Here is a 23891-nt window from a genome sequence, read left to right as displayed (position 1 = left end):
ACATCATTGGCTGCATATACATTAAATCTCTCCTAAACATTAGGGGATATTTACAGTACCTATAAGTAAACCTTATTATAGGCTTACCTATAGGTACAAAAAAATCAATGGAAGATTACTTCAACTTTAAGGGGGAAGATTGATACCACCTTGGGAAGAAATAATGTTTTTAGGCATAAAACAACCTTGTCTTTGTGAAGTATTAGAAACGGCTCCTTACGGGAGAAAACTGCTAGCTCAGAGACATATCTGACAAATGTGATAGCAACTGCAAAGGCTACTTCGCAGGAAAGGTCAGCTAAGAGGATATTCCTGATGGGTTCAAAGGGGGGTTTTGCAATGGCAGAGAGAACCAAGTTGAGATCCCAAGGAAGCACAGGGTGCTGCAAAGGGGAAATTAATGGGATACACCTTGATGAAAAGTTTTTACAAGAGAGTGATGCTAGGGGTCTTTGAAAGAGAATGGACAATGCTGAGGCCTGTCCTTTCAGAGTGCGTAAGGCCAAGTTTTGGTCAAGAAGGCCAGAATGTGAGGCACAGTGTAATCTGTGGGACTGAAGGGAAAGTGTTTACGCCAGGCAAAGAAGGCTTTCCAGGTATGATAGCAGATCTTTCTGGAAGTGGCTTTTCTTGCTTTTACAATTTTCCTGGACTGTGAGGAAACGCACCTCCACAGCCTGATAGGCTGGCATCGGTTGTTATCACTTTCCAGTAATAGGGCAGAAAATGCCACTCTGTTGTTAGGGCTGGACTTAAAAGCCACCAAGATAGGGAGTTCCTTGCTTGGCTGTACAGGAGCTTGCTTCTTATAGGTCAACAAGATGTTGTGCTAAAATAGTGCTACACCTATTAAGTCTGTGTCCTAGTTTATAATCATAAACCCACAGGCAAAAAAATGATGATGATGATGTGCATAATATATACACACAACTGATATAAGTAAAGTGCACAAGTGCAATAAATGCTGAACAAATTCTCAGTGGGGGTATGCAAACCCCTTTTACATAAAAGTGCTTCTGTGTTCAGAAAAATATATCAATCATAAAAAACATGAGAGAACATAAAAACATGATAAAAAATATTGTTACACAAACAGTGTCAAAAGTGCATGTGCATAGGAAGTCATGACAATAATATTACACAAATAGTGTCAAAAGTGCATATGCATAAACCATACACAATCCCTAATGGTAAACAGTACTTAATAGCAACCAGTCCTATATGTGATTTGAAACACTTCTGCTGACACTGCGTGAAATAAATGCATATACGTGATCTCCAGTGATCATTCTACTGGCATGCTTCTATATCCATCTGTGATTCCAAACATCTTTTTTGTTTTATTTTACTTTGCACAAACTTATGACACGTGTTTAACGTATGCAGCTCAATAGTGGTAATTTGGCATAGGGAGGCATTTAAGGCTTTCGGGATCTTGTTGTTTTTTTCAAAAAGATGTTGTGTTGGAGGGAAGGAAGAGGTGCTAGGACCCTTGTGAATACTTGGAGCAGAGGATAGTCCAAGCGAGTTTCCCCATGGGAAACAATGGAAACTCAGATAATCTGTTCCAGTGGCACTGCTAGTGTATGCAGTACTGAATACACTTCCGCACATGGTGCAATCACTGCCCATTGTGGGGATACTGGGATTGCAGAATGCCATGTGGATGAACAGTCTACTTTGAACCCCAACCCTACTTTAATAATACAGTGGTACCTTGGATTATGCTTGTAATCCAAAGCACTTGTATATCCAAGCGAGTTTCCCGTGGAAACTCAGATAATCTGTTCCAGTGGCACTGCTAGTGTATGCAGTACTGCATGTAACCAGAGGTGGGGGGCACCGGAGACATTCGGAAACACACGGAGAACACTTTTTCTGAGTGTCTCTGAACGGCTCCAAGTGTCACCTCTGGTCAAATGTGGTACTGCACACCCCAGAGGCTTGAATCCTGCTCATCTTGTGAGACAACGCTCGCAAACCGAGTCAGGATTTAAAAAAAATTATAACTCGTATTGTGAAACGCTCGTAAACCACATTACTCGAAATCTGAGGTATTACTGTATAGGGTATCTAAGCTTGGGAGAGGTGTGGAGTCCCCTGCTGTGTATTGTTTCCCTCATATATTTATGGGGGACGGAGTGACATTACTCTAAAGTATCTACGTCAGTATAGTACTCATAAAGTATCTGGGTGGACTGATGTAGCTAAGCATTCTAATGGAGTCCAATGTAATTCTAAACTCCTCAAGCCTGGATTGTAAAACGGCATATATTATAAAGATTGCATGGGAGAGACACATGATAAGAGTGAAATAGACACTGCCATCCCAAATGAGTTACAATATGGGAAAATCTCCCCCAGTGGGGTTCTTTTGCAGCAAAAATACAATTGTTAGAAAAATAGTTAAAAGATTTTTATCAGCATACCCGATAGGCATGAACTTGCCTTAATTACCTGAAGCAACTGTTACACTTGTATTGGAAACCGTTGGAGACTGTTGTCATAGGAGACAGCGCTCTTATCTGTGCAGATGTGGCATCTTGCTGGATGCTTTTCCCTGCATGGCTGTCCTGTAGAAGTCTGGCACATTTGAGTGCCCCAAGGAGTGGTGCGGCCAAATTACCCTTGCTGTCATCATCAAAACAGCCGCCTTTGGCGGCAACAGATTTGTTTATGACTATCTTGGTTACTTGGGGAACCACAGCCTGGTCCGGGTAACATGGCCGGGTCTCAGGTGGACTGAAACCCTGACACTTGTTTCAAAACCTGAACTGTCCGGCTGAATCCTGGACAGGTGGCACACCCTAGGTGTCTCTACATTGGAGAGGCTGCCTGCTGGCTAAGTGGGTGGTGATTCTGTCTAGTAGCACTGGGGTTGCTGGTTCAGTTCCCCAACATGCTAATGCTTGTGTTGAAGTTTACCGTATATCTTCTCCCTGTGTGGTTTTCTCACTACAATCCAAACACATGCTCTGCACCTACTATGCCTTACGACCCACTCCATGTGGAGGGAGATTGACAACTCAAGGCTCTGGAGGTTCTCATTGGACTGAAGGAGTCCTGGGTCCTTGCTACATATATTATAGTATGTAAAGCATGCTTGTTGCAAGAAGAAACGCTTGATTTCAGTTAGCTGCAGACAGCTGGTGCAATAAAGATTGTGATGCCAACCAAGCAGATTTTTGGCAGAGGAGACAGAGGAAGTGTCCGGCTACATCCGCTGCCTGACCACGCCCCCCCGCAATTAATTTCTTTACTAAAAGCAAGCATTTTAAAGAATGAAATGGATTCAGTTTGTTTTGTTGTAACTAGTTGTGATTGGCCCAGTCTGTACTATGTGATCACTGTGACCAATAACAGCTAGCAACACAATTGTACACAATGGATGGCTTGATAGGAAGCCATCCATCATCTGTCATGTGACCTGCTGTGATTGATTATAGCTGCCACATGGTACAGTGGACTGCTACAGTGATCAGTCATCAGCTGTGTCTGGTAGACACAGTCGGTGACAGATCACGCCACAGCACAGCCCCGTGTCATATGATGTCCACCCGGATTGACAAAAAGCCAGCCCTGGCGTCATTCTGCCATTCTGCTGGGCGGCAACGGGTAAAGCAAATCCTTTTGTGTGAATCTTTTGCCAATTTTCTTACCTGGAGATCCTGCCAGTACCAGCACTTCCTGATGAGGACTTACAATGCAAAGTCACTGCTTTGTAATTAGCAACAGTGTTGTTAGCCTACTGTGTGCACTCAATTGGGCTGTTTATCATGCATACAGCCAATTGAAGTAGTTTGGGTAAACGAAAATATAAAGAATTGCACTAAACCCGTGACACAGAATAATGAAATCATTTGAAAAATTCCCCAAACATAAAGATATAAAATTTTAATTTTTTGTGAAGAATCACCAACAAGTGGGACACAATTGTGAAGTGGAACGAAATCTATTGGATATTTTAAACCTTTTTAGCAAATAAAAAACTGAAAAGTGGTGCGTGCAAAATTATTCGGCCCCTTTACTTTCAGTGCAGCAAACTCACTCCAGAAGTTCAGCGAGGATCTCTGAATCATCCAATGTTGTCCTAAATGACTGATGGTGATGAATAGAATCCACCTGTGTGTAATCAAGTCTCTTTATAAATGCACCTGCTCTGTGATAGTCTCAGGGTTCTGTTGAAAGCGCAGAGAGCATCATGAAGACCAAGGAACACACCAGGCAGGTCCGTAATACTGTTGTGGAGAAGTTTAAAGCCGGATTTTGATACAAAAAGATTTCCCAAGCTTTAAACATCCCAAGGAGCACTGTGCAAGCGATCATTTTGAAATGGAAGGAGTATCAGACCACTGCAAATCTACCAAGACCTGGCCGTCCCTCTAAACTTTCAGCTCAGACAAGGAGAAGACTGATCAGAGATGCAGCCAAGAGGCCCATGATCACTCTGGATGAACTGCAGAGAACTACAGCTGAGGTGGGAGAGTCTGTCCATAGGACAACAATCAGTCGTACACTGCACAAATCTGGCCTTTATGGAACAGTGGCAAGAAGAAAGCCATTTCTCAAAGATATCCATAAAAAGTCTCGTCTAAAGTTTGTCACAAGCCACCTGGGAGACACACCAAACATGTGGAAGAAGGTGCTCTGGTCAGATGAAACCAAAATCCAACTTTTTACCCACAATGCAAAATGATATGTTTGGCGTAAAAGCAACACAGCTCATCACCCTCAACACACCATCCCCACTGTCAAACATGGTGGTGGCAGCATCATGGTTTGGGCCTGCTTTTCTTCAGCAGGGACAGGGAAGATGGTTAAAATTGAGGGGAAGATGGATGCAGCCAAATACAGGACCATTCTGGATGAAAACCTGTTGGAGTCTGCAAAAGACCTGAAACTGGAACGGAGATTTATCTTCCAACAAGACAATGATCCCAAACATACAGCAAAATCTACAAAGGAATGGTTCACAAATAAACGTATCCAGGTGTTAGAATGGCCAAGTCAAAGTCCAGACCTGAATCCAATCGAGAATCTGTAGAAAGAGCTGAAAACTGCTGTTTACAAACGCTCTCCATCCAACCTATCTGAGCTCGAGCTGTTTTGCAAGGAAGAATGGACAAGAATTTCAGTCTCTCGATGTGCAAAACTGATAGAGACATACCCCAAGCGACTTAAAGCTGTAATTGCAGCAAAAGGTGGCTCTACAAAGTATTAACGCAAGGGGGCCGAATAATTTTGCACGCCCCACTTTTCATTTTTTTATTAGTTAAAAAAGTTTCAAAAATCCAATAGATTTCGTTCCACTTCACAATTGTGTCCCACTTGTTGGTGATTCTTCACAAAAAATAACATTTTTATATCTTTATGTTTAAAGCCTGAAATGTGGCAAAAGGTTGAAAAGTTCAAGGGGGCCGAATACTTTCGCAAGGCACTGTATTACTTATAGTTAGTGTAATTAATACCTGGTGTGAGCAAGATCCCACCCCCTTGAACATCCACACCATGGGAATTGATGGCCGCTGAAACAGCGACCCCACCGTGATCGCCTCGGCGTTCTAGAAGACACACAGATGTGTCCCGGGAACCCCCGACGCCGCTGACACAAACGGCGTGACATCAGGGGTGAAAACAACCACACACGTGCAGTGCAACTGCAGCGCCAAGAGCGGGATGGCCCCACCGCGCAGGCGCGAAGTATCACCAAACAGCGAAAAATGACGCACATGCGCAGTGTGGACGCAGTGCAGGGAGCGAGACGGAACCCACACGCACGTGCAAATCACCCCAACGTCCAACGGCGATCACAGAATTCCACCGCCGTGGGATTGAGTTCCATGCAGTCCATTAATGGACCGCACAGACTAGGAAGTGAACATTGTAAATCCCTACCTCCTCCTCTCCCCCATGCCGTGAGGGCCCCCCAACAAGCCCTCGCCACACCCCCCACACACACATATATAGGAGGCTGGACCGGGACATGGCCGCTGGATCCAAGAAAATCTGAGAAGAAGAGAGAAAGGAAAAAAAGAAGAAAAGCAAGCAAAAAAACATAAAATTTTTCATTTGCAGTAATTTATACCGAATTTCTAAACTTATCATTGCCATCATTTACATTAACAATTATGATCATTTTATTTAATATGGAAATTATGTATTAATCATTTTTTATGCCAGAACTCTGTGTATGGCATAGTCTCTCAAATAATGTTGGATTTATCTGAGCTAGGACAGAAACACTGTCATATCTCATATGATGCTTAGGGGAACATTAGTATGATCATATTAATTATGAAAACCCTAAGAATCTTAAAAAGATTTCAAGTGGGCACAATTCAAATGAGCAAGAAAAAAAACATCCAAGTAAGTTGGACATCTGCAGCTGGGGACTTGTGCTCCAAACTGAAGGTGAAAAGAGCTATTAAATGCATACCACTTTCACATACTATCTTTTATTTATATTTCGTAGTGACAATTTTGCTTAATAGGAAACAGGGAAATCCCCTGCATGTGCCATAATGCAACCGGGTGGGCGTATCGGACCCACAATTTTGGGATAGTAATAATGAATACAAAACAAAACACATAATTTGATTAATACACTTTTGTCTACACCATATACTCTGTCCAAAACTATCCTTTGCTAGCTTGTTTTGCCTGAACAGTAGCCCTTCAAAAAAGGTGCAAATGAAAGAGACCTGGATATATTGTGGCCTGAAGCCTATATATCCATTTTTGTTCAATTTGCAGTAATTTCTTATTCCAATCACCGCCTTGAATTGGAATATGCATCCCGTCGAGAACGGTGAAGGAAACCTTCGGCATTTTATAGTGATGTTTCGTGACCACGTGTCTCCCCAGAGGGAGATAGATGTTACCTATCTCCATACTATAGATGCGTTTTGATGTTCTATACCAAAATCTTTGCTTTGTTTTACCTACGTAAAATGCTCCACATGTGCAGGTCATAAGATAAACTACTCAGCAAGTTTGACAGTTTGCAAAGTGTTTGGGTTTAAAGACTTCACAATTAGGGAGAGTAAAGATTTTTTCTTTTTTAATCAATGGGCAATGTGCACAATGTCCGCATGGGAACGTACCATACGTTGAACAATGTTTCTTGTTAGATTTTTGATATTTGCTTTTTACTAATTTATCTTTAAGGGACGAAACCCGTTTAAAGGTGACAGATGGAAAAGGAGAAATGAACTGCTTCACTTTTTCATCATCTGTACGGATAGGCCAATGTCTACTTAAAATGCTCTGGATCTGTTCGTGTTGTAATAAAAAGCACATAATCATCCATGTGAAATTACTTTTCTTACTTTTTTCAGCAACAGGTTTAGATAACAAAGTCTCTTGTGTCTGTCTGATCGTACGGTTATACGCCTTGCTTAGACAGCAACGGCTGTAATCACAATCCAGAAGGCGATTTTGAATCTTTCCAGCTTCTGCTTTGAAAAGGCTCTCGCTGGAACAGTTCCTCTGCAAACGAAGGTACTGTCCATACGGAATAAAATTCTTTAGGGATGTGGCGTGGAAGCTAGCCGCATGGAGGACTGTGTTCATCGCCGTACTTTTTCTGTAAAGGTTACTAATCAAGTTACCTTTAAAATCCTGTTCAATTTTTACATCCAAGAAAGTAACGCACTTTACATCTTGAATCATAGTGAATTTTAGATTAAAATTATTTATATTCAAAGTGTCGAAAAATTTGATCAAAGCATCCTCGGTACCCTCCCAAGCGACGAAAACATTTCTCTTTGGAGAGAGGAGAACCTTCCAGAAGAACAACCATCTCTGCAGCACTCCACCAATCAGGCCGTGTGGTAGAGTGGCCAGACGGAAGCCTCAGTAAAAGACACATGGCAGCCTGCCAAGAGTTTGCCAAAAGGCACCTGAAAGACTCTCAGACCATGAAAAACAAAATTCTCTGGTCTGATGAAACAAAGTTTGAACTCTTTGGCCTGAATGCACTGATTGGCTGCTAGAGGTTACAGCAGGGGAACATGATATACATATGAATGCCGCCTTTATTTACATATCAATGCCTCCGGTCGCAGCTATTTACTCAGTAATGCCACGACTATTTACATATGAATGACGGTTATTTACATGTAAACACATGGTCTACAGGTGAGTCATCTGTTCACAACAATATGCCAGAGCTGGGCAGAATTAGAAACAGCACTTCACACTGAGATATCGGGACACAGCACAAGACTGAAACTCCAAGGGGTGAGGGAATTTAAACTGGGATAGTTGGCAAGTATGAGGCATCACCCATCAAAGTACCTGTCACCAGCCATCAAAGTACCTGTCATCATCCATCAAAGTACCTGTCACCAGCTATCAAAGTACCTGTCACCATCCATCAAAGTACCCGAGTACATGTCACAGTCCATCTGAGTACCTGTCACAGCCCATCTGAGTACCTGAATACCTGTCACAGTCCATCTGTGTACCCGAGTACCTGTCACAGTCTGAGTATCCGAGTACCTGTCACAGCCCATCTGAGTACCTGAGTACCTGTCACAGTTCATCTGAGTACCCGAGTATCTGTCACAGACCATCTGAATACCCACGTACCTGTCATAGCCCATCTGAGTACCCGAGTACCTATCACAGTTCATCTGAGTACCCGAGTACTTGTCACAATCCATCTAAGTACCCGAGTATCTGTCACAGCCCATCTGAGTACCCGAGTACCTGTCAGAGTTCATCTGAGTACACAAGTATCTGTCACAGTCCATCTAAGTAAATGTCACAGTTCATCTGAGTACCCGAGTACCTGTCACAGTTCATCTGAGTACCCGAGTACCTGTCACAGTCCATCTGAGTACCTAAGTACCCGATTACCTGTCACAGTCCATTTGAGAACCTGTCACAGTTCATCTGAGTCCCCAAGTACCTGTCACAGTTCATCCAAGTACCCGAGTACCTGTCACAGTTCACCTGAGTACATGAGTATCAGTCAAAGCCCATCTGAGTATCTGTCACAGTTCATCTGAGTACCTATCACAGTCCATCTGAGTACCTGTCTCAGCCTGAGTACCTATCTGTAGCCCATCAGAGTACCGGAGTACCTGTCACCAGGCCATAAGAGTACCCGACTACCTGGCACCAGGCCATCAGAGTACCCGAGTACCTGTCACCAGGTCATCAGATTATCCGAGTACCTATCACCAGGCCATCAGAGTACCAAAGTACCTGTCACCAGGCCATCAAAGTGCCCGAGTACCTGTCACCAGCCCATCGGAGTACCCGAGTACCTGTCTCCAGCCACCAGAGTAGCCGAGTACGTATCTGCAGCCCATCAGAGTACCTGACTACCTATCTGCAGCCAATGCCTCATAGTGCCAATGCCTCATCATTGGGGTGTTTTCTTTTCAAAATGGGGTAATTTTGTGGGTAATTCCATTGTCCTGGTGCTCCAGGACCTTCAAAAGTGTGATAGGTAGGAATGAAATGATATGTGTAATCAATGCTCCTAGAACGCCTTAAGGTACTACTTCAATGTTGGGCCTCTGTATGTGGCCAGGCTGTGCAAAAGTCTCACACGTGGTATTGCCATACTCAGGAGGAGTAGCAGAATGTGTTTTGGGGTGTCATTTTTGTTATATACATGCTATGTGTTAGAAATATCTTATAAATTGACAACTTTGTGTAAAAAAATAAAATAAAAACTAAAAAAAAGATTTTCATTTTATTTCCACGTTTTCTGAAAACGTTGTGTAAAAAAATTAACTGTTCAAAAGACTCATAATGCTTCATAGAATATATGTTGGAGTGTTTGTTTTCCAAAATGGAGTCAATTTGTGGGTAATTTGACTGTCCTGGTGCTCCAGGGCATTCAAAAGTGTAATAGGTCGCTAGGAAATTAGAGGTGTAATTTATGCTCCTAGAACGCCTGACGATGCTCCCTGCATGTTGGTCCTCTGTATGTGGCCAGGCTGTGCAAAAGTCTCACACGTGGTATTGCCATACACAGGAGGAGTAGCAGAATATGTTTTGGAGTGTAATTTTTGCTATATACATGCTTTGAGTTAGAAATATCTTATAAATTGACCACTTTGTGTAAAAAAAAAAATATGTTTTCATTTTCTTTCCACGTTTTCAAAAACTTTTCAAAAATTACAACTTCAAAAAACTCACCAGGCCTCTTACTAAATACCTTGGATTGTCTACTTTTCAAAAAGGGGTCATTTGGGGGGGGGGGGTATTTGTACTTTCCTGACATTTCAGAGCCTCAAGAAATGAGATAGGTCCTCAGTGCATCAGGTGTGATCAGATGTGATCAACTTTTAATGATTTGCACCATAGCTTGTAGACTCTATAACTTTCACAGAGACTAAATAATATCCACTAATTTAAGTTATTTTTACCAAAGAGATGTAGCAATATAAATTTTAGCCCAAATTTATGAACAAAAATTACTTATTTGCAAAATTTTATCATAGAAACGAAAAAAAAGTGCTTTTTTTTCAAAATGTTTGCTCTTTTTTCCCGTATGTTGCAAAAAATATAAAATCCAGTGGTGATTAAATACCACCAAAAGAAAGCTCTATTTGTATGAAAAAAACGGAAAATTGTATACTCACCTTTCCGTAATTTTCCTTTCCTGACGCATCTTCATGGCACCACACACTGGGTTGTGACTCTGCCCCCACAACCTGACAGGATTGGTTAACTATAAATTTGAAGGGGAGACCCCCTGCTGCATTCTCTGTAAATATCATCATAAACTAAACAAACGGGAGGGAATTGTGTGGTGCCATGAAGATGCGTCAGGAAAGGAAAATTACGGAAAGGTGAGTATACAATTTTCCGTTTTCCTGACGCCTTCATGGCAGCACACACTGGGAAATAACTCGCCAGACGGGTGGGTAAATGCAAAAAATATTTAATTCCTACAATGCCGAAGAGTTGGCTCTAATAACAGATCTACCAAAATCTGCCAAGGACAAATGGGCAGAGTTCACTTTATAGTGAGAAATGAAAGTATGCTCAGAAGACCATGTTGCTGCCCTACAAATCGTCTTAGGAGAAACTCTGCAATATGCCGCCCAAGAAGTAGCCACTGCCCTAGTAGAATGAGCCCTGATGTCTTCTGGAATCGCCAAATGTTGCGTGGAATATGCCTTTTTAATGGCTCTTACCAACCAGGACGCAATAGTGCGTGAGGAAGCTGGCAGTCCGCGTCTAGTTCCATGAGGAATAATCAAGAGAGAGTCTGTCTTCCTAAAGGAGATAGTAGCTGACAAGTAGTTGGTGATGGTGGATTTAATGTCCAGCGGATGAGGATCTCCCTGATCATCAGTGAAGGATGGAAGGACAATATCTTGGTTATAGTGAAAGGAAGAAGCCACTTTGGGTATGAAATGATCTGAGGGTCTAAGAACTACCCTGTCTGGAAAGGAAACCAGATAAGGCTCTGAAATAACCAGGGCTTGAATTTCCGACACTCTCTTGGCTGATGTTATGGCAATTAGAAAAGCAAGCTTCAAAGTCAAGTCCCATAGTGAAATAGATTCCACAGGAATAAACGGTGGATTAGAAAAAGCATGAAGAACTACCGACAGATCCCATGATGGAAACATAGGCTTCCTAGGAGGCTTTATCTTCAGACTAGCCTTAAGAAATTGGATGACCAGGGGATGAAAAGCCCATTTTGTGCCTGTTTTAGCAGAGAGAGCCCAAACCTGCACCTTGAGGGCGCTTGAACTGAGGCCTTTGTTAATTCCCGACTGAAGGAACTCCAGAATTTGAGGTGGTCCCGGAGCAAGAGGATTCCAATTTCTTTCTCGGGCCATAAGGCAGAACTTTTCCCAAATCCTAGCATAGATGGAATTCGTGGAAACTTTCCGAGCCTGCATTAAGGTAGAAATGACCTCCTGGGAACAGCCTTGCGCCCTCAGCCTAGACCTTTCAACTTCCAGGCCATCAGATGTAACCTCTCGGGAGCAGGATGAAGGAACTGTCCCTGTGAGAGAAGGTTTGGTTCTAGTGGCAGAACAATTGGTGGCTGGACACTGAGCTGTAGAAGGGTTGTAAACCACGGCCTCCTCGGCCAGAATGGGATTACTGCGATTACCGTTACTGAGGACCTCCGAAGTCTGGACAGGAACCTCGCAATTAGAGGAGTAGGCGGGAATATGTATCCCAACTTGAAACTCCATGGATGTATCAGACAGTCTATTCCCTCGGCTGATGGAAACGGATTCCTCGACAGGAACCTGTGACATTTGGTGTTTAAAGGAGTGGCCGCTAGATCTATCTCCAGTGTCCCCCAGGTTTCCGTCAGGAGAGAAAAAATTTGAGGACTCAAAGACCACTCGTTGTTGGACAACGGCTTCCGACTCAGATAGTCGGCCAATGCATTCTGCGTTGCTGGGACATATACTGCTCTTAAGTCCGTTAGGTGAACTTGGGCCCATTCTAAAATGGGACGAACTTCCTCCATCAAGGTAACACTTCTTGTACCTCCCTGTCTCTGCACATAAGATACTGCCACCTTGTTGTCCATCCTGATAAGCACACTCTTCCCCGAGAGCAGAGACGTGAATGCCGTTAGGGCATGAAAGGCCGCCCTGAGCTCCAAAATATTGGAAACTACTCCTAGGGCTTGGAACTGCCACTGGCCTTGGACTGCTAGATCCTGGTAGTATCCTCCCTAGCCGCTCTGGCAAGCATCCGAAGTCACCACTTCTGGGTCTGGAGGGACTATTGGCTTGTATTTCTCTAAATTGTTCTGGTGTGTCCACCACCATACTGATCGTTTCACCGACTTGGAGATGACAATGGTCTGATGCATGGACACTCCATTCCACTGTTTGAGAAAGGAGTTTTGCAGAGTCCTCATGTGCCATTGGGACCATTGCACCATGGGTATGGTGGCTGACATGGATCCCAGCATGCTTAGACAGACCCTGGCTGACAGATGACTTGCTGACAGCAGTCTCCGCATCTTTTGAATTAGGAGCTGAATCTTTGCCTGTGGGAACTGAACTCTGTTCAGTTCGGTGTCCAGATGTGCTCCTAGAAACACCATCTTCTGAGTGGGTTGTAAACTGCTTTTTTTCAAATTGACGATCCATCCGAAGTTGTGGAGAGTTGAAAGAAGAATTTCCCGATGCTGAAGCAATAACTCTCGACTTTTTGCTAACAGTAGGATGTCGTCTAAATAATGGTGAATTCGAAGACCTTTCCCCCTGAGGGATGCTACTAATGGTAGGAGAATTTTGGTAAAAGTCCTGGGAGCTGACGAAATGCCGAATGGAAGGCACCGAAACTGGAAATGGGAATGATTGATGGTGAACCGAAGAAATTTCTGAAAGGTCGGAAGTATTGGGATGTGAAGATAGGCGTCCGACAAATCTACGGACAGCATCCAATCGCCCAGACTTATTGCTAAGAGTATGGACTGGAGACTCTCCATCTTGAAGGCTTCTATTTTGATGTTCCTGTTGAGCCTCTTGAGATCCAGTACTGGACGAAAATCTCCTGTCCTTTTTTTCACCAAAAATAACGGAGAGTAGAAGCCTCTCCCTCTTTAAGTCGATGGAACCTCCACAATAGCCCCCTTCTGTTTTAAATCTGCTACATATTCTATGAGGAGATTCTTCCTGAATAGTGTGGAAGGCAGTCTGGTAGGCTGAAAGTGGTTTCCTGGAAACCCGTTCATGAACCCCCATTTGTGCCCATACTTGATTGTGGACAGTGCCCAAATGTCCTGTATATGTCTTGTCCAGATCTGAAGAAACCCTCTTAGCCTGGCGCCCACCTGGGCTGGGTGAGCGGGCAAACTTTCAAAAGGACTTTGGATGCTCCCCTGCGGGTGTAGCCATGGTCCTCTGCATTCTCAGAAAGGAAGGCTTAGTATTCTTCCAATCCCTCCTGAATTCTCTGCCGGGACGGTAGGATCTGGACTCCCTATACTTATCCGGAAGGTTTCGCCTAAAAGAAGGCCCTTTCTGAGCCTTGGGTCTTCTATCAGAGGGAATCAGCCCAGACTTCCCTCCTGTGACTTTGGAAATAGCCGAGTCCAGTTTGGCCCCAAAGAGATTAGAACCATCATAAGGGATCTTGCACCAATTAATTTTGGAGGCTGTATCGGCCATCCATGGCTTCAGCCATAAGGCCCTCCTTGCTGTCACTGATGCCAACATTGTTCTGGCCGAGGACCTTATGATGTCCACTGAGGCCTCTGCTACAAAGTCACCTGCCAATCTAATCTCTTGCAAAGAAGAGACTAATTTCTCCATTTCTGCACCTTCTAGAAGATCCTTCTCCAATTTAGTAGCCCATCCAGAAATTGCTCTATCCACCGCTGCCGTGGTAATAGCCGGCCCCATGGAATACGCTTTCTTTAATTCCAAGTCCATCTTACGGTCCAGTACGTCTTTAAAAGGGACCGCATCTTCGATGGGTAAAGTGACATGACGGGCCAGACGCATCAGGGAGGAATCCACTATGGGAGCATTAACTAAAGGTTTAACCTTTGATTCGTCCAGAGGATACATTTTCGCTAATCTGTTAGCGATGCTTGGTCGTTTGTCTGATTCCCACTCGTCTTTAATAAGATCCCTGAGTTCCTCAATAAATGGGAAGGACTCTGGTCGTCTTTTTAAATTGGGAAAATATTTGCGGGTTTTCTGAGGCTCAGAAATAATATCCTCCCAGCCGATAGCCTCTTTGACTGATCTTGCAAATGGCTCTACCAAAGAAAAATCAAATCCTGCAGACATCTCCTGGCCGTCATTATCTGAAGATGATTCCGAAGCCTGGGAGTGATATGGGTTTGCAGTGGATGTGCTAGGACCTGCCACCTCCTGCTGTCGCCAAAATAGATTCACGTACTGATTCCCTAATAAGGTCAGTCGCAATTCTAGCGTCTGCTTCCTTCTCCTTAGTTGCTTCATTGAAGCAAGAGCGGCAGGCAAGCTTCTCCGGAAGGGCCGGTGCGCCACATATCCAGCAGGCGTTAGCTGCGGGTCTGGCGTGATGGCTGTGATGAGAGGAAGGAGACCTGTGGTCTGAGCGGCTATGCCGAGGGCGACCGTGGTGGGAGCGACCATGTCTCTGACGAGATGAGGACCTGGAGCGACTTCTGTGCGATCTCCTACTGGAAGTGCGACTTGAGCCTCTTCCATGCCTGGAACTTGCTCCTCTTGATCTGGTAGGGCTGCCAAAAAAGCAGCATCTTTAGCAGTCGGCACTCTTTTTTCTCCCCTTCTTCAATACTCACCTACGACGAGTAGAGCCCCTTACCTTTCTAGTTGTCGATGGTCTGCGTGGGCAGTGGACTCCATGAAAAAAGGTAGACAGAGTAGACTGAAGGGAAAAAAAGAATTTTCCTTGCAATACCGATAACAGATAAATATTAAAAAACACACACTTTTTTTTTTTTTTTTTTTTTTTAAAGAAAAAACGTTTTTTTTTTTAAACCTGCCCCTTTAAGAACTAGTATCTGAACAAGAGGCCTGCAGAACAAACACAAAGACTATGCAGATATAGTAGATAAAAAGAATATTCTTACCTTATCCAGCCCAGCAATAGAGATACAGGGCAGTGTTTGGTAAACAGCAGCATGCAGAAGCATACAGCTGTAATTTTAAAAACGGCGCCATAACGGCGCCGAATGACGCTCCGCGCATGCGCAGAATGACTCGAGGATACCGGCGCCATCTTGGAAGAGGGAAAAAACCCTCACTTCAGGGAGAAAAAAAGATCCAGCTGCAAATAGACATGCGCAGAGCGATGAGGACACTAGCGGCGGCCATGACAGCTGTCTGGAGGACAGCAAGACCCAGCAACTCCTCCAGGAAAAAAAAGGTACCATTAAAATAAGGAAAGGATAGGATACATAAAGGAGAGTCCACTGCACAATAAAAGCTTATTTAAAGCTTATAAAAAACTCCGTGCGACGTCCCCTGAGACCACCAGAACGGGGATTCCCTCCATAAAGCTCATTTAGAGACTGTACAGGAGGGACTTCCAAACAGGAGAGGCTTGAACCTGCTGGGGTGAGGCGGTAAGAGGCTTATTCATCTGTAGGTATCTAGAAACTCGAACGATCCAACCTGTCAGGTGAGGATAAAAAAGAGAATGCAGCAGGGGGTCTCCCCTTCAAATTTATAGTTAACCAATCCTGTCAGGTTGTGAGGGGCGGAGTCACAACCCAGTGTGTGCTGCCATGAAGGCGTCAGGAAAAAATGTTTTGGTAGTGACTGAGTAATTGGCATTCAAAGTGTGAAAGCGCTGAAAGCTAAAAATTGGTCTGGGAAGGATGTATAAATGCTCTGTATTGAAGTGGTTAAAGGGTGGACGATGTGGAGCTGCACCCCCTCCCCCACTGCTAATGCATACTGTAGAATGGATGTAGTGCCCTGTGCCCATTTTCTGGCCCCTTGTTCCAGCTGTTTATGGTTGGCATGGAGTGTGCACTGCACACAAGCGGCCAATTGCTTTCTTTCTAGTAGCTAGAAGGTAAATTGCACATTGTGTTTTTCATGTCAGCTTTGGGCGAATAGAGTGCAAAGTGGGCATGTTGCTTTATTCCCGTCCCCCTCCCCCCTCCTCTCTTTAGCCAACTATTAGATTATATTGACAGTTATGTATCTCATTGCAGATATGTTATATGCACTTTGTATCTGCTCCTGATGAGTGGATTAATCCATGAAACGCGTAGAGTTCTTTTGGATGCTACGTCACTACAATGATGTGCTAATCATCAGATCACTTATATGAATTCTTTGCAGTTATGATCCATCTCTATGGTGACAGTTTGATGTTAGACTAGAGAGGCATTTAGGTCACGATCAACATTACGTAAAATTGTATCATGCTGTGATGGAACATGTGGACATTTGTGAATCAATAATGTGCTACCAATGAGCATTACTTTTATTACTGTAGTATGTCATGATGCAACATGTGTACATAGATGAATTAATAAATGGGACCTTATCAATTTGTATTATGTTATGATTGAGCAATATATATACATACAGTATCTCATAAAAGTGAGTACATCCCCCACATTTTGTAAATATTTTATTATATATTTTTATGTGACAACACTGAAGAAATGACACTTTGCTACAATGCAAAGTAGTGAGTGTACAGCTTGTATAACAGTGTAAATTTGCTGTCCCCTCAAAATAACTCAACACAGCCATTAATGTCTAAACCACTGGCAACAAGTGAGCACAACCCTAAGTGAAAATGTCCAAATTGGGCCCAATTAGCTTTTTTCCCTCCCTGGTGTCGTGTGACTCGTAAGTATTACAACGTCTCATGTGGGAATGGGGAGCAGGTGTGTTAAATTCGGTGTTATCGCTCTCACTCTCTCATACTGGTCACTTGAAGTTCAACATAGTATTTCATGGTAAAGAACTCTATGAGGATCTGAAAAAAAGAATTGTTGCTCTACATAAAGATGGCCTAGGCTATAAGAAGATTGCCAAGACCATACAGTGGTTTAACAGGACAGGTTCCACTCAGAACAGGCCTCACAATGGTCGACTAAAGAAGTTGAGTGGACATGCTCAGTGTCATATCCAGAGGTTGTCTTTGGGAAATAGATGTATGAGTGCTGCCAGTATTGCTGCAGAGCTTGAAGGGGTGTGTGTGTGTGTGTGTGTGTGTGTGTGTGTGGGGGGGGGTGTCAGCCTGTCAGTGCTCAGACCATGCACCGCACACTGTATGAAATTGGTCTGCATGGCTGTAATCCCAGAAGGAAGCCTCTTCTAAAGATGATGCACAAGAAAGCCTGCAAACAGTTTGATGAAGACAAGCAGACTAAGGACATGGATTTCTGATATCATGTCCTGTGGTCTGATGAGACCAAGATAAACTCAAAATAAACCAAGATAAAAGTTCAGATGGTGTCAAGCGTGTGTGGCGGTAACCAGGTGAGGAGTACAAAGACATGTGTGTCTTGCCTACAGTCAAGCATGGTGGTGGGAGTCTCATGGTCTGGGGCTGCATGAGTGCTGCCGGCACTGGGGAGCTACAGTTAATTGAGGGAGCCATGAATACCAACATGCACTATGACATACTGAAGCAAAGCATGATCCCCTCCTTTCCGAGACTGGGCCGCAGGGCAGTATTCCAACATGATAACGACCCCAAACACACCTCCAAGGCAGCCACTGCCTTGCTAAAGAAGCTGAGGCTAAAGGTTAAGGTGATGGACTGGCCAACCACATCTGCAGACCTAAACCCTATTGAGCACCTGTGGGGAATCCTCAAATGGAAGGTGGAGGAGTACAAGGTGTCTAACATCCACCAGCTCCCTGATGTCATCATGGAGAAGTGGAAGAGGACTCCAGTGGCAACCTGTAAAGCTCTGGTGAACTCCATGATCAAGAGGTTTAAGGCAGTGCTGGAAAATAATGGTGGCCACACAAAATATTGACACTTTGCGCCCAATTTGGACATTTTCACTTAGGGGTGTAGATACTTTTGTTGCCAGTGGTTTAGACATTAATGGCTATGCGTTGGCTTATTTTGAGGGGACAGCAAATTTACACTGTTATACAAGCTGTACACTCACTACTTTACATTGTAACAAAGTGTCATTTCTTCAGTGTTGTCACATGAAAAGATATAATAAAATATTTACAAAAATGTGAGGGGTGTACTCACTTTTGTGAGATACTGTATATGAATTAATAAATGTGATCTTTATATATCTACCAATTTTACCAGATTGTAGCAGTGTGTTTCATATAAAGTCCCAATTCCCCCGTTTTAATTATCTGGTAATAGGCATGGAGGTGTATGACCTTACCCTGTTTAAAAACCTCAAAACTCCCCCTTCTTTCCCCCAGACTAAACAGCAATGTACCATTGCAGTATGGACACAACCCCACTTCAAGGGATCATTTGTAAGTTTCCCAGAGTTGGGATTTCAAGTAATTTATCCAAAAAGTGCTGCTGACCGGTATTATAGGCAGACAGCTAGAGGAGTTTATACATACACTAATATATTGTCAACAGTATTGGGAAGCCTGCTTTTACACGCACATGAACTTTAATAGCATCCCAGTCTTAGTCCGTAGGGTTCAATATTGAGTTGGCCCACCCTTTGCAGCTGTAACAGTCTCAACTCTTCTGGGAAGACTGTCCACAAGGTTTAGGAGTGTGTCTATGGGAATGTTTGACCATTCTTTTTAGAAGCACATTTGTGAGGTCAGGCACTGATGTTGGACGAGAAGGCCTGGCTCGCAGTCTCTGCTCTAATTCATCCCAAAGGTGTTCTATCGGGTTGAGGTTAGGACTCTGTGCAGGCCAGCCAAGTTTCTCTACCCCAAACTCACTCATATATGTCTTTATGGACCTTGCTTTGTGCACTGGTGCACAGTCATGTTGGAACAGGAAGGGGCCATACCCAAACTGTTCCCACAAAGTTGGGAGCATGAAAATTCCAAAATGTCTTGGTACGCTGACGTCTTAAGAGTTCCCTTCACTGCAACTAAGGGGCCAAGCCCAACCCCTGAAAAACAACCCCACGCCATAATCCCCCCTCCACCAAATGATTTGGACCAGTGCACAAAGCAAGGTCCATAAAGACATGGATGAGCAAGTTTGGGGTGGGGGAACTTGACCGGCCTGCACAGAGTCCTGACTTCAACCAGATAGAACACCTTTTGGATGGATTAGATTGGAGACTGCAAGCCAGGTCTTCTTATCCACATCAGCACCTGACCTCACGAATGCGCTTCTGGAAGAATGGTCAAACATTCCCATAGACACACTCCCTTACCTTGTGGACAGCCTTCCTAGAAGCGTTGAAGCTGTTATAGCTGCAAAGGGTGGGCAAACATAATATTGAACCCTACAGACTAAGACTGGGATGCCATTAAAGTGCATGTGCCTTTAAAAGCAGGTGTCCCAATATTTTTGACAATATAGTGTATGTGCAGCAGAGTCAGTCCCTTCATTCCATATGCATCCTGGCCTGCTCTGAGTGTAATCGTGTTATTGAATTAGGTATATGTGAGGGTTTTATTCTTTTTTTGAGTATGAATTTAATCAGAATCGGACAGTATTACACTAGAAGAGACTTTTATCACGAGAGAACAACAGATGGAGTTTTCTAGTTTGTTCCTCTTTGAATAACTAAGAATTGGAATCCAACTGATGTGGACCAGACAGTTGATATAACAGGCACATCGGAGCCGCTATGGTTATGGAGTTTATTTCTCTCCAGACTAGGGATGAGCTTCATGTTCGAATCGAACATACGTTCGACTCGAACATCGACTGTTCGCCCGTTCGGCGAATTCCGAACGTTAAGGGCCGTTCGCACCAAATTCGTGTGGCGCTCACGGCCCAAAATGCACTGCGATGGCGCAGTGCATTGCTGGCACATGATTGGCCAAGCATGCACTGTGACCCCGCATGCTTGGCCAATCACAGCGCTGGCAGCGAGGAGAGCCATGATTGGCCACAGGCAGGATGCCTGTGGCCAATCATAGCTCAGGCTGTGTAGTACACGCCCCACACTATATAAGGCCACCAGCGCGGCGGCCTTGTGTAGTGTGTTGGCATCTGTAGCAGTTAATGGGTGTTCTGTGTACCTTCAACACAGTATACACCGATCGTTATCGGCCGATTTTTCGTTCTTGCTCTTCTGTAGTGGTTGTTGTCTGCGTGCCCTGACCGCAGTATACACCGCTATATTCACCTATATATCTAGCAATATATCTATCTTTTATAATAGAGCTGTCAGTCAGTGTTAGGAGATTGTGCGTGCTGTCTGCGTGCTCTGAACGCAGTACACACCGCTATATCCACCTATCTAGCTAAATATCTTGCTCGTTTTAAATGGAGCTCTCAGTCAGTGGTAGGAGATTGTGCGTGCTGTCTGCGTGCTCTGAACGCAGTATACACCGCTATATCCACCTATCTAGCTAAATATCTTGCTAGTTTTAAAAACAAGACAGTCCCTGTCTTGTTTGCACCGCCTGTATACTGCTGTTCTGAGTATATAGGGCCTGGGGGCCATACGTATTTCCTTTTTTTAATATGGGTACGGGGTTCCCCTTAATATGTGTACAAGACTCAAAGGGGCTGGTAATGGGCAGGGAGGGCTACCCATGCCATTTTTCTCAATGATTTTCAACCATATTGCAGGAACCAGATATAACATTAAAACCGCAAGCAGCTTTAAATGACGTTATTTCCGTTAAATGTCATTTTGTGCAGGGACTGTTCTAAACACGGGAAACACGTGGCACTTCACAGGCATACTACAGACACCCCCCAGGCACCATATTTAAAGGAATATTTCACTTTTTTTTTTTTTCCATTTTAATCGTCATTAAAATCAGTGCTCCAGTTTTTTTGCAGTGACCCATGTCCCCTGGGGCAGGAGCCAGGTCCCCAAACCCTTTTCAGGACAGTATCTTGCATATTAGCCATTAAAATTAACACTTTTAATTTCGAACGTTCGAGTCCCATAGACTTCAATGGGGTTCTAACGCTCGTACGAATTTGGGGTCCGTTCGAAAGTTCTGGTGCGAACCGAACCGGGGGGTGTTCGTCTCATCCCTACTCCAGACAAATGTGATGAATTTTAAATGGGACCTGAATTCAAAAAGTGAGGATTTGCTGTTATAGAGAACATCTAGAAATGTTGATTGTGTCTAATGAGCACCCTGAGAAATCGCCCTTAGATCTTTAGTTCCTCCTAAAAGATAGCACTTCCTGGTATGTGAGTGTGCCTAGGCACTCCTGTACCTACCTGTGTACATAACCTGTGGAGGTTATGACAGTGGGCAATCTGTACAGGTGAGGAGAATGATGGAATCTGGGAAGGAAAAATGTAAAGTTTTATGGAAGGATGTTTAGGGACTGCATTCTGTGGGCCATACATGGATTGAAATTAAGCCAATTAACCACTTGGGTACCGCGCTATTGCAAAATGACGGCAATAGCGCGGACCCACATTTTCGGGACTACGTCTATTGACGTAGTCCCGGTTACGAGCGGCCTGCGCGCCCCCTGAGGGGCGCGCGCGGCGTGCTCTGTGATCGGCGAGTCCGTGAGACTCGCCTGATCACCGATCCGTGTAAGGGGTCGATCCCGACCCCTTATCACGTGATCAGCTGTCAGCCAATGACAGCTGATCATGTGATAAAACGGAGCCGGTAATCGGCTAGTATTCCTCCTCGCGCTGACAGCGCGAGGAGAAAAAAAAAAAGCCGATCGCCGGTGGCCGTGTTCGGGACATCAGTCCCGATCACGGCCAGAAATTTAAACGGACACCTGCCCCCTGCCAGTGCCCACCTGCCACCCGCAGTGCCATCCTGAAATAAAGTAAGTGCCCCCCTGTCAGTGCCACCCAGCAGTGCCCATAGTGCCCACAGTGCCACCCAGCAGTGCCCACAGTGCCACCCAGCAGTGCCCACAGTGCCACCCACAGTGCCACCCAGCAGTGCCACCCACAGTGCCACCAAAATCTGCCTCAAAGGTGCTGCACCCCAGTGCCGCCCATCAGTGCCCAGCAGTGCCGCCCATCAGTGCCCAGCAGTGCCGCCCATCAGTGCCCAGCAGTGCCACCTATCAGAGCCACCTATCAGTGCCACCTATCAGTGCCCATCAGTCCCATCTATCTGTGGTACCTATCAGTGCCCATCCGTGCCACCCATCCGTGCCACTTATCCGTGCCACCCATCCGTGCCATCTTATCTGTGCCCATCTTTGCCCATCAGTGCCGCCTTATCTGTGCCCATCGGTGCCGCCTTATCTGTGCCTATTAGTGCCGCCTTAACTATGCCTATCAGTGCCCACCAGTGCAGCCTATCAGTGCCCACCAATGCAGCCCATCAGTGCCCACCAATGCAGCCCATCAGTGCCCACCAATGCAGCCTATCAGTGCTGCCTAATCAGCGCACTTCAATGAAGGAGAAAAATGACCCGTTTGCAAAATTTTATAACAAACTATTAAAACATGATTTTATTTTTTTATTTTTTTGCATCTTTTTTTGTTTGTTTAGCAAAAAATAAAACTCCGAGCTGTAACTAAATACCACCAAAAGAAAGCTCTATTTGTGGGAAAAAAATGATAAAAATTTCATTTGGGTACAGTGTTGTATGCCCGCGCAATTGTCATTCAAAGTGCATCAGCGCTGAAAGCTGAAAATTGGTCTGGGACTGAGGGGGGTTTAAGTGCCCAGTAAGCAAGTGGTTAAGCAGAGTCCAGCCAAAGTAGATCTACTGCATGTATGGGCTAGCTGGTTGTACAATCTATTAATCGACTTGAGTACAACCAGCCTGTCAGATTTTTTCCAAAACAGTCAGTGCTGGCAGCTGTAGTTAGCAACACTGATGATTGTATTATGTGGGTAGGGAAGGCTTCCCACTGGCAAAATACAATACCACCGCGGGAGTGATTCCCCCATCCACAGGTCAGCAGGTGAGAGGGTGTGTAGGGACAGGCTGGGGAGGGAGGTCTGTCAGCAGGGGGTGTGAGGTGGTCATAGAGGGATATCAATCAGCGGGTGGGGGGAGTAACTGTGAGTGATATCTTTTGGAGTAGGGTCTGTCATCCGCAGGTTGAGAAATGGTCACCTGTGATATAAGTTGAAGGGAGGTGGCTAACATGGGAAGTGACTGAGGAGGGACCTGGTTGGTGGTGAGTGTGAAATGGATGAAGTATTTCTTTCACATTTGCGGTAATGCTTACTGCCCTCTGAAAAGTGATCTGTGGTGGATTGCTTTTCAACAAGTGGTATAGCAGAAGTTGACAGGCGTTCATTAGATGCTACTGCCGCCTCCTTTTTTTTTTTTTTTACATTGAATGCCATTTTTACATTGTTGGACTATGTTGCTACTGCGAGCGAGTTTGGCTTGCCGTTGCAGAGTGTCCCCATTGA

At 44.5% G+C, this 23891-nt stretch overlaps 1 protein-coding gene across 1 annotated transcript in view; it reads left to right on the top strand.

Moving 5' to 3' along the window:
- The first annotated feature begins 400 nt into the window (after positions 1 to 400).
- Positions 401 to 23891, top strand: part of LOC143925418 (sodium/calcium exchanger 1-like) — a 72106-nt gene continuing 48615 nt past the window's right edge. The window contains exon 1 of the mRNA XM_077449974.1: positions 401 to 596. Within this exon, the coding sequence (XP_077306100.1) occupies positions 401 to 596 (196 nt within the window). The remainder of the gene's footprint in view (positions 597 to 23891) is intronic.

The sequence above is a fragment of the Lithobates pipiens genome, unplaced genomic scaffold (assembly GCF_037356315.1).
Source record: "Lithobates pipiens isolate NorthernLeopardFrog02 unplaced genomic scaffold, aLitPip1_a1.2 Scaffold_10, whole genome shotgun sequence".
In the NCBI taxonomy this organism is placed as follows: domain Eukaryota; kingdom Metazoa; phylum Chordata; class Amphibia; order Anura; family Ranidae; genus Lithobates; species Lithobates pipiens.
This window is presented reverse-complemented; position numbering and strand designations above follow the sequence as displayed.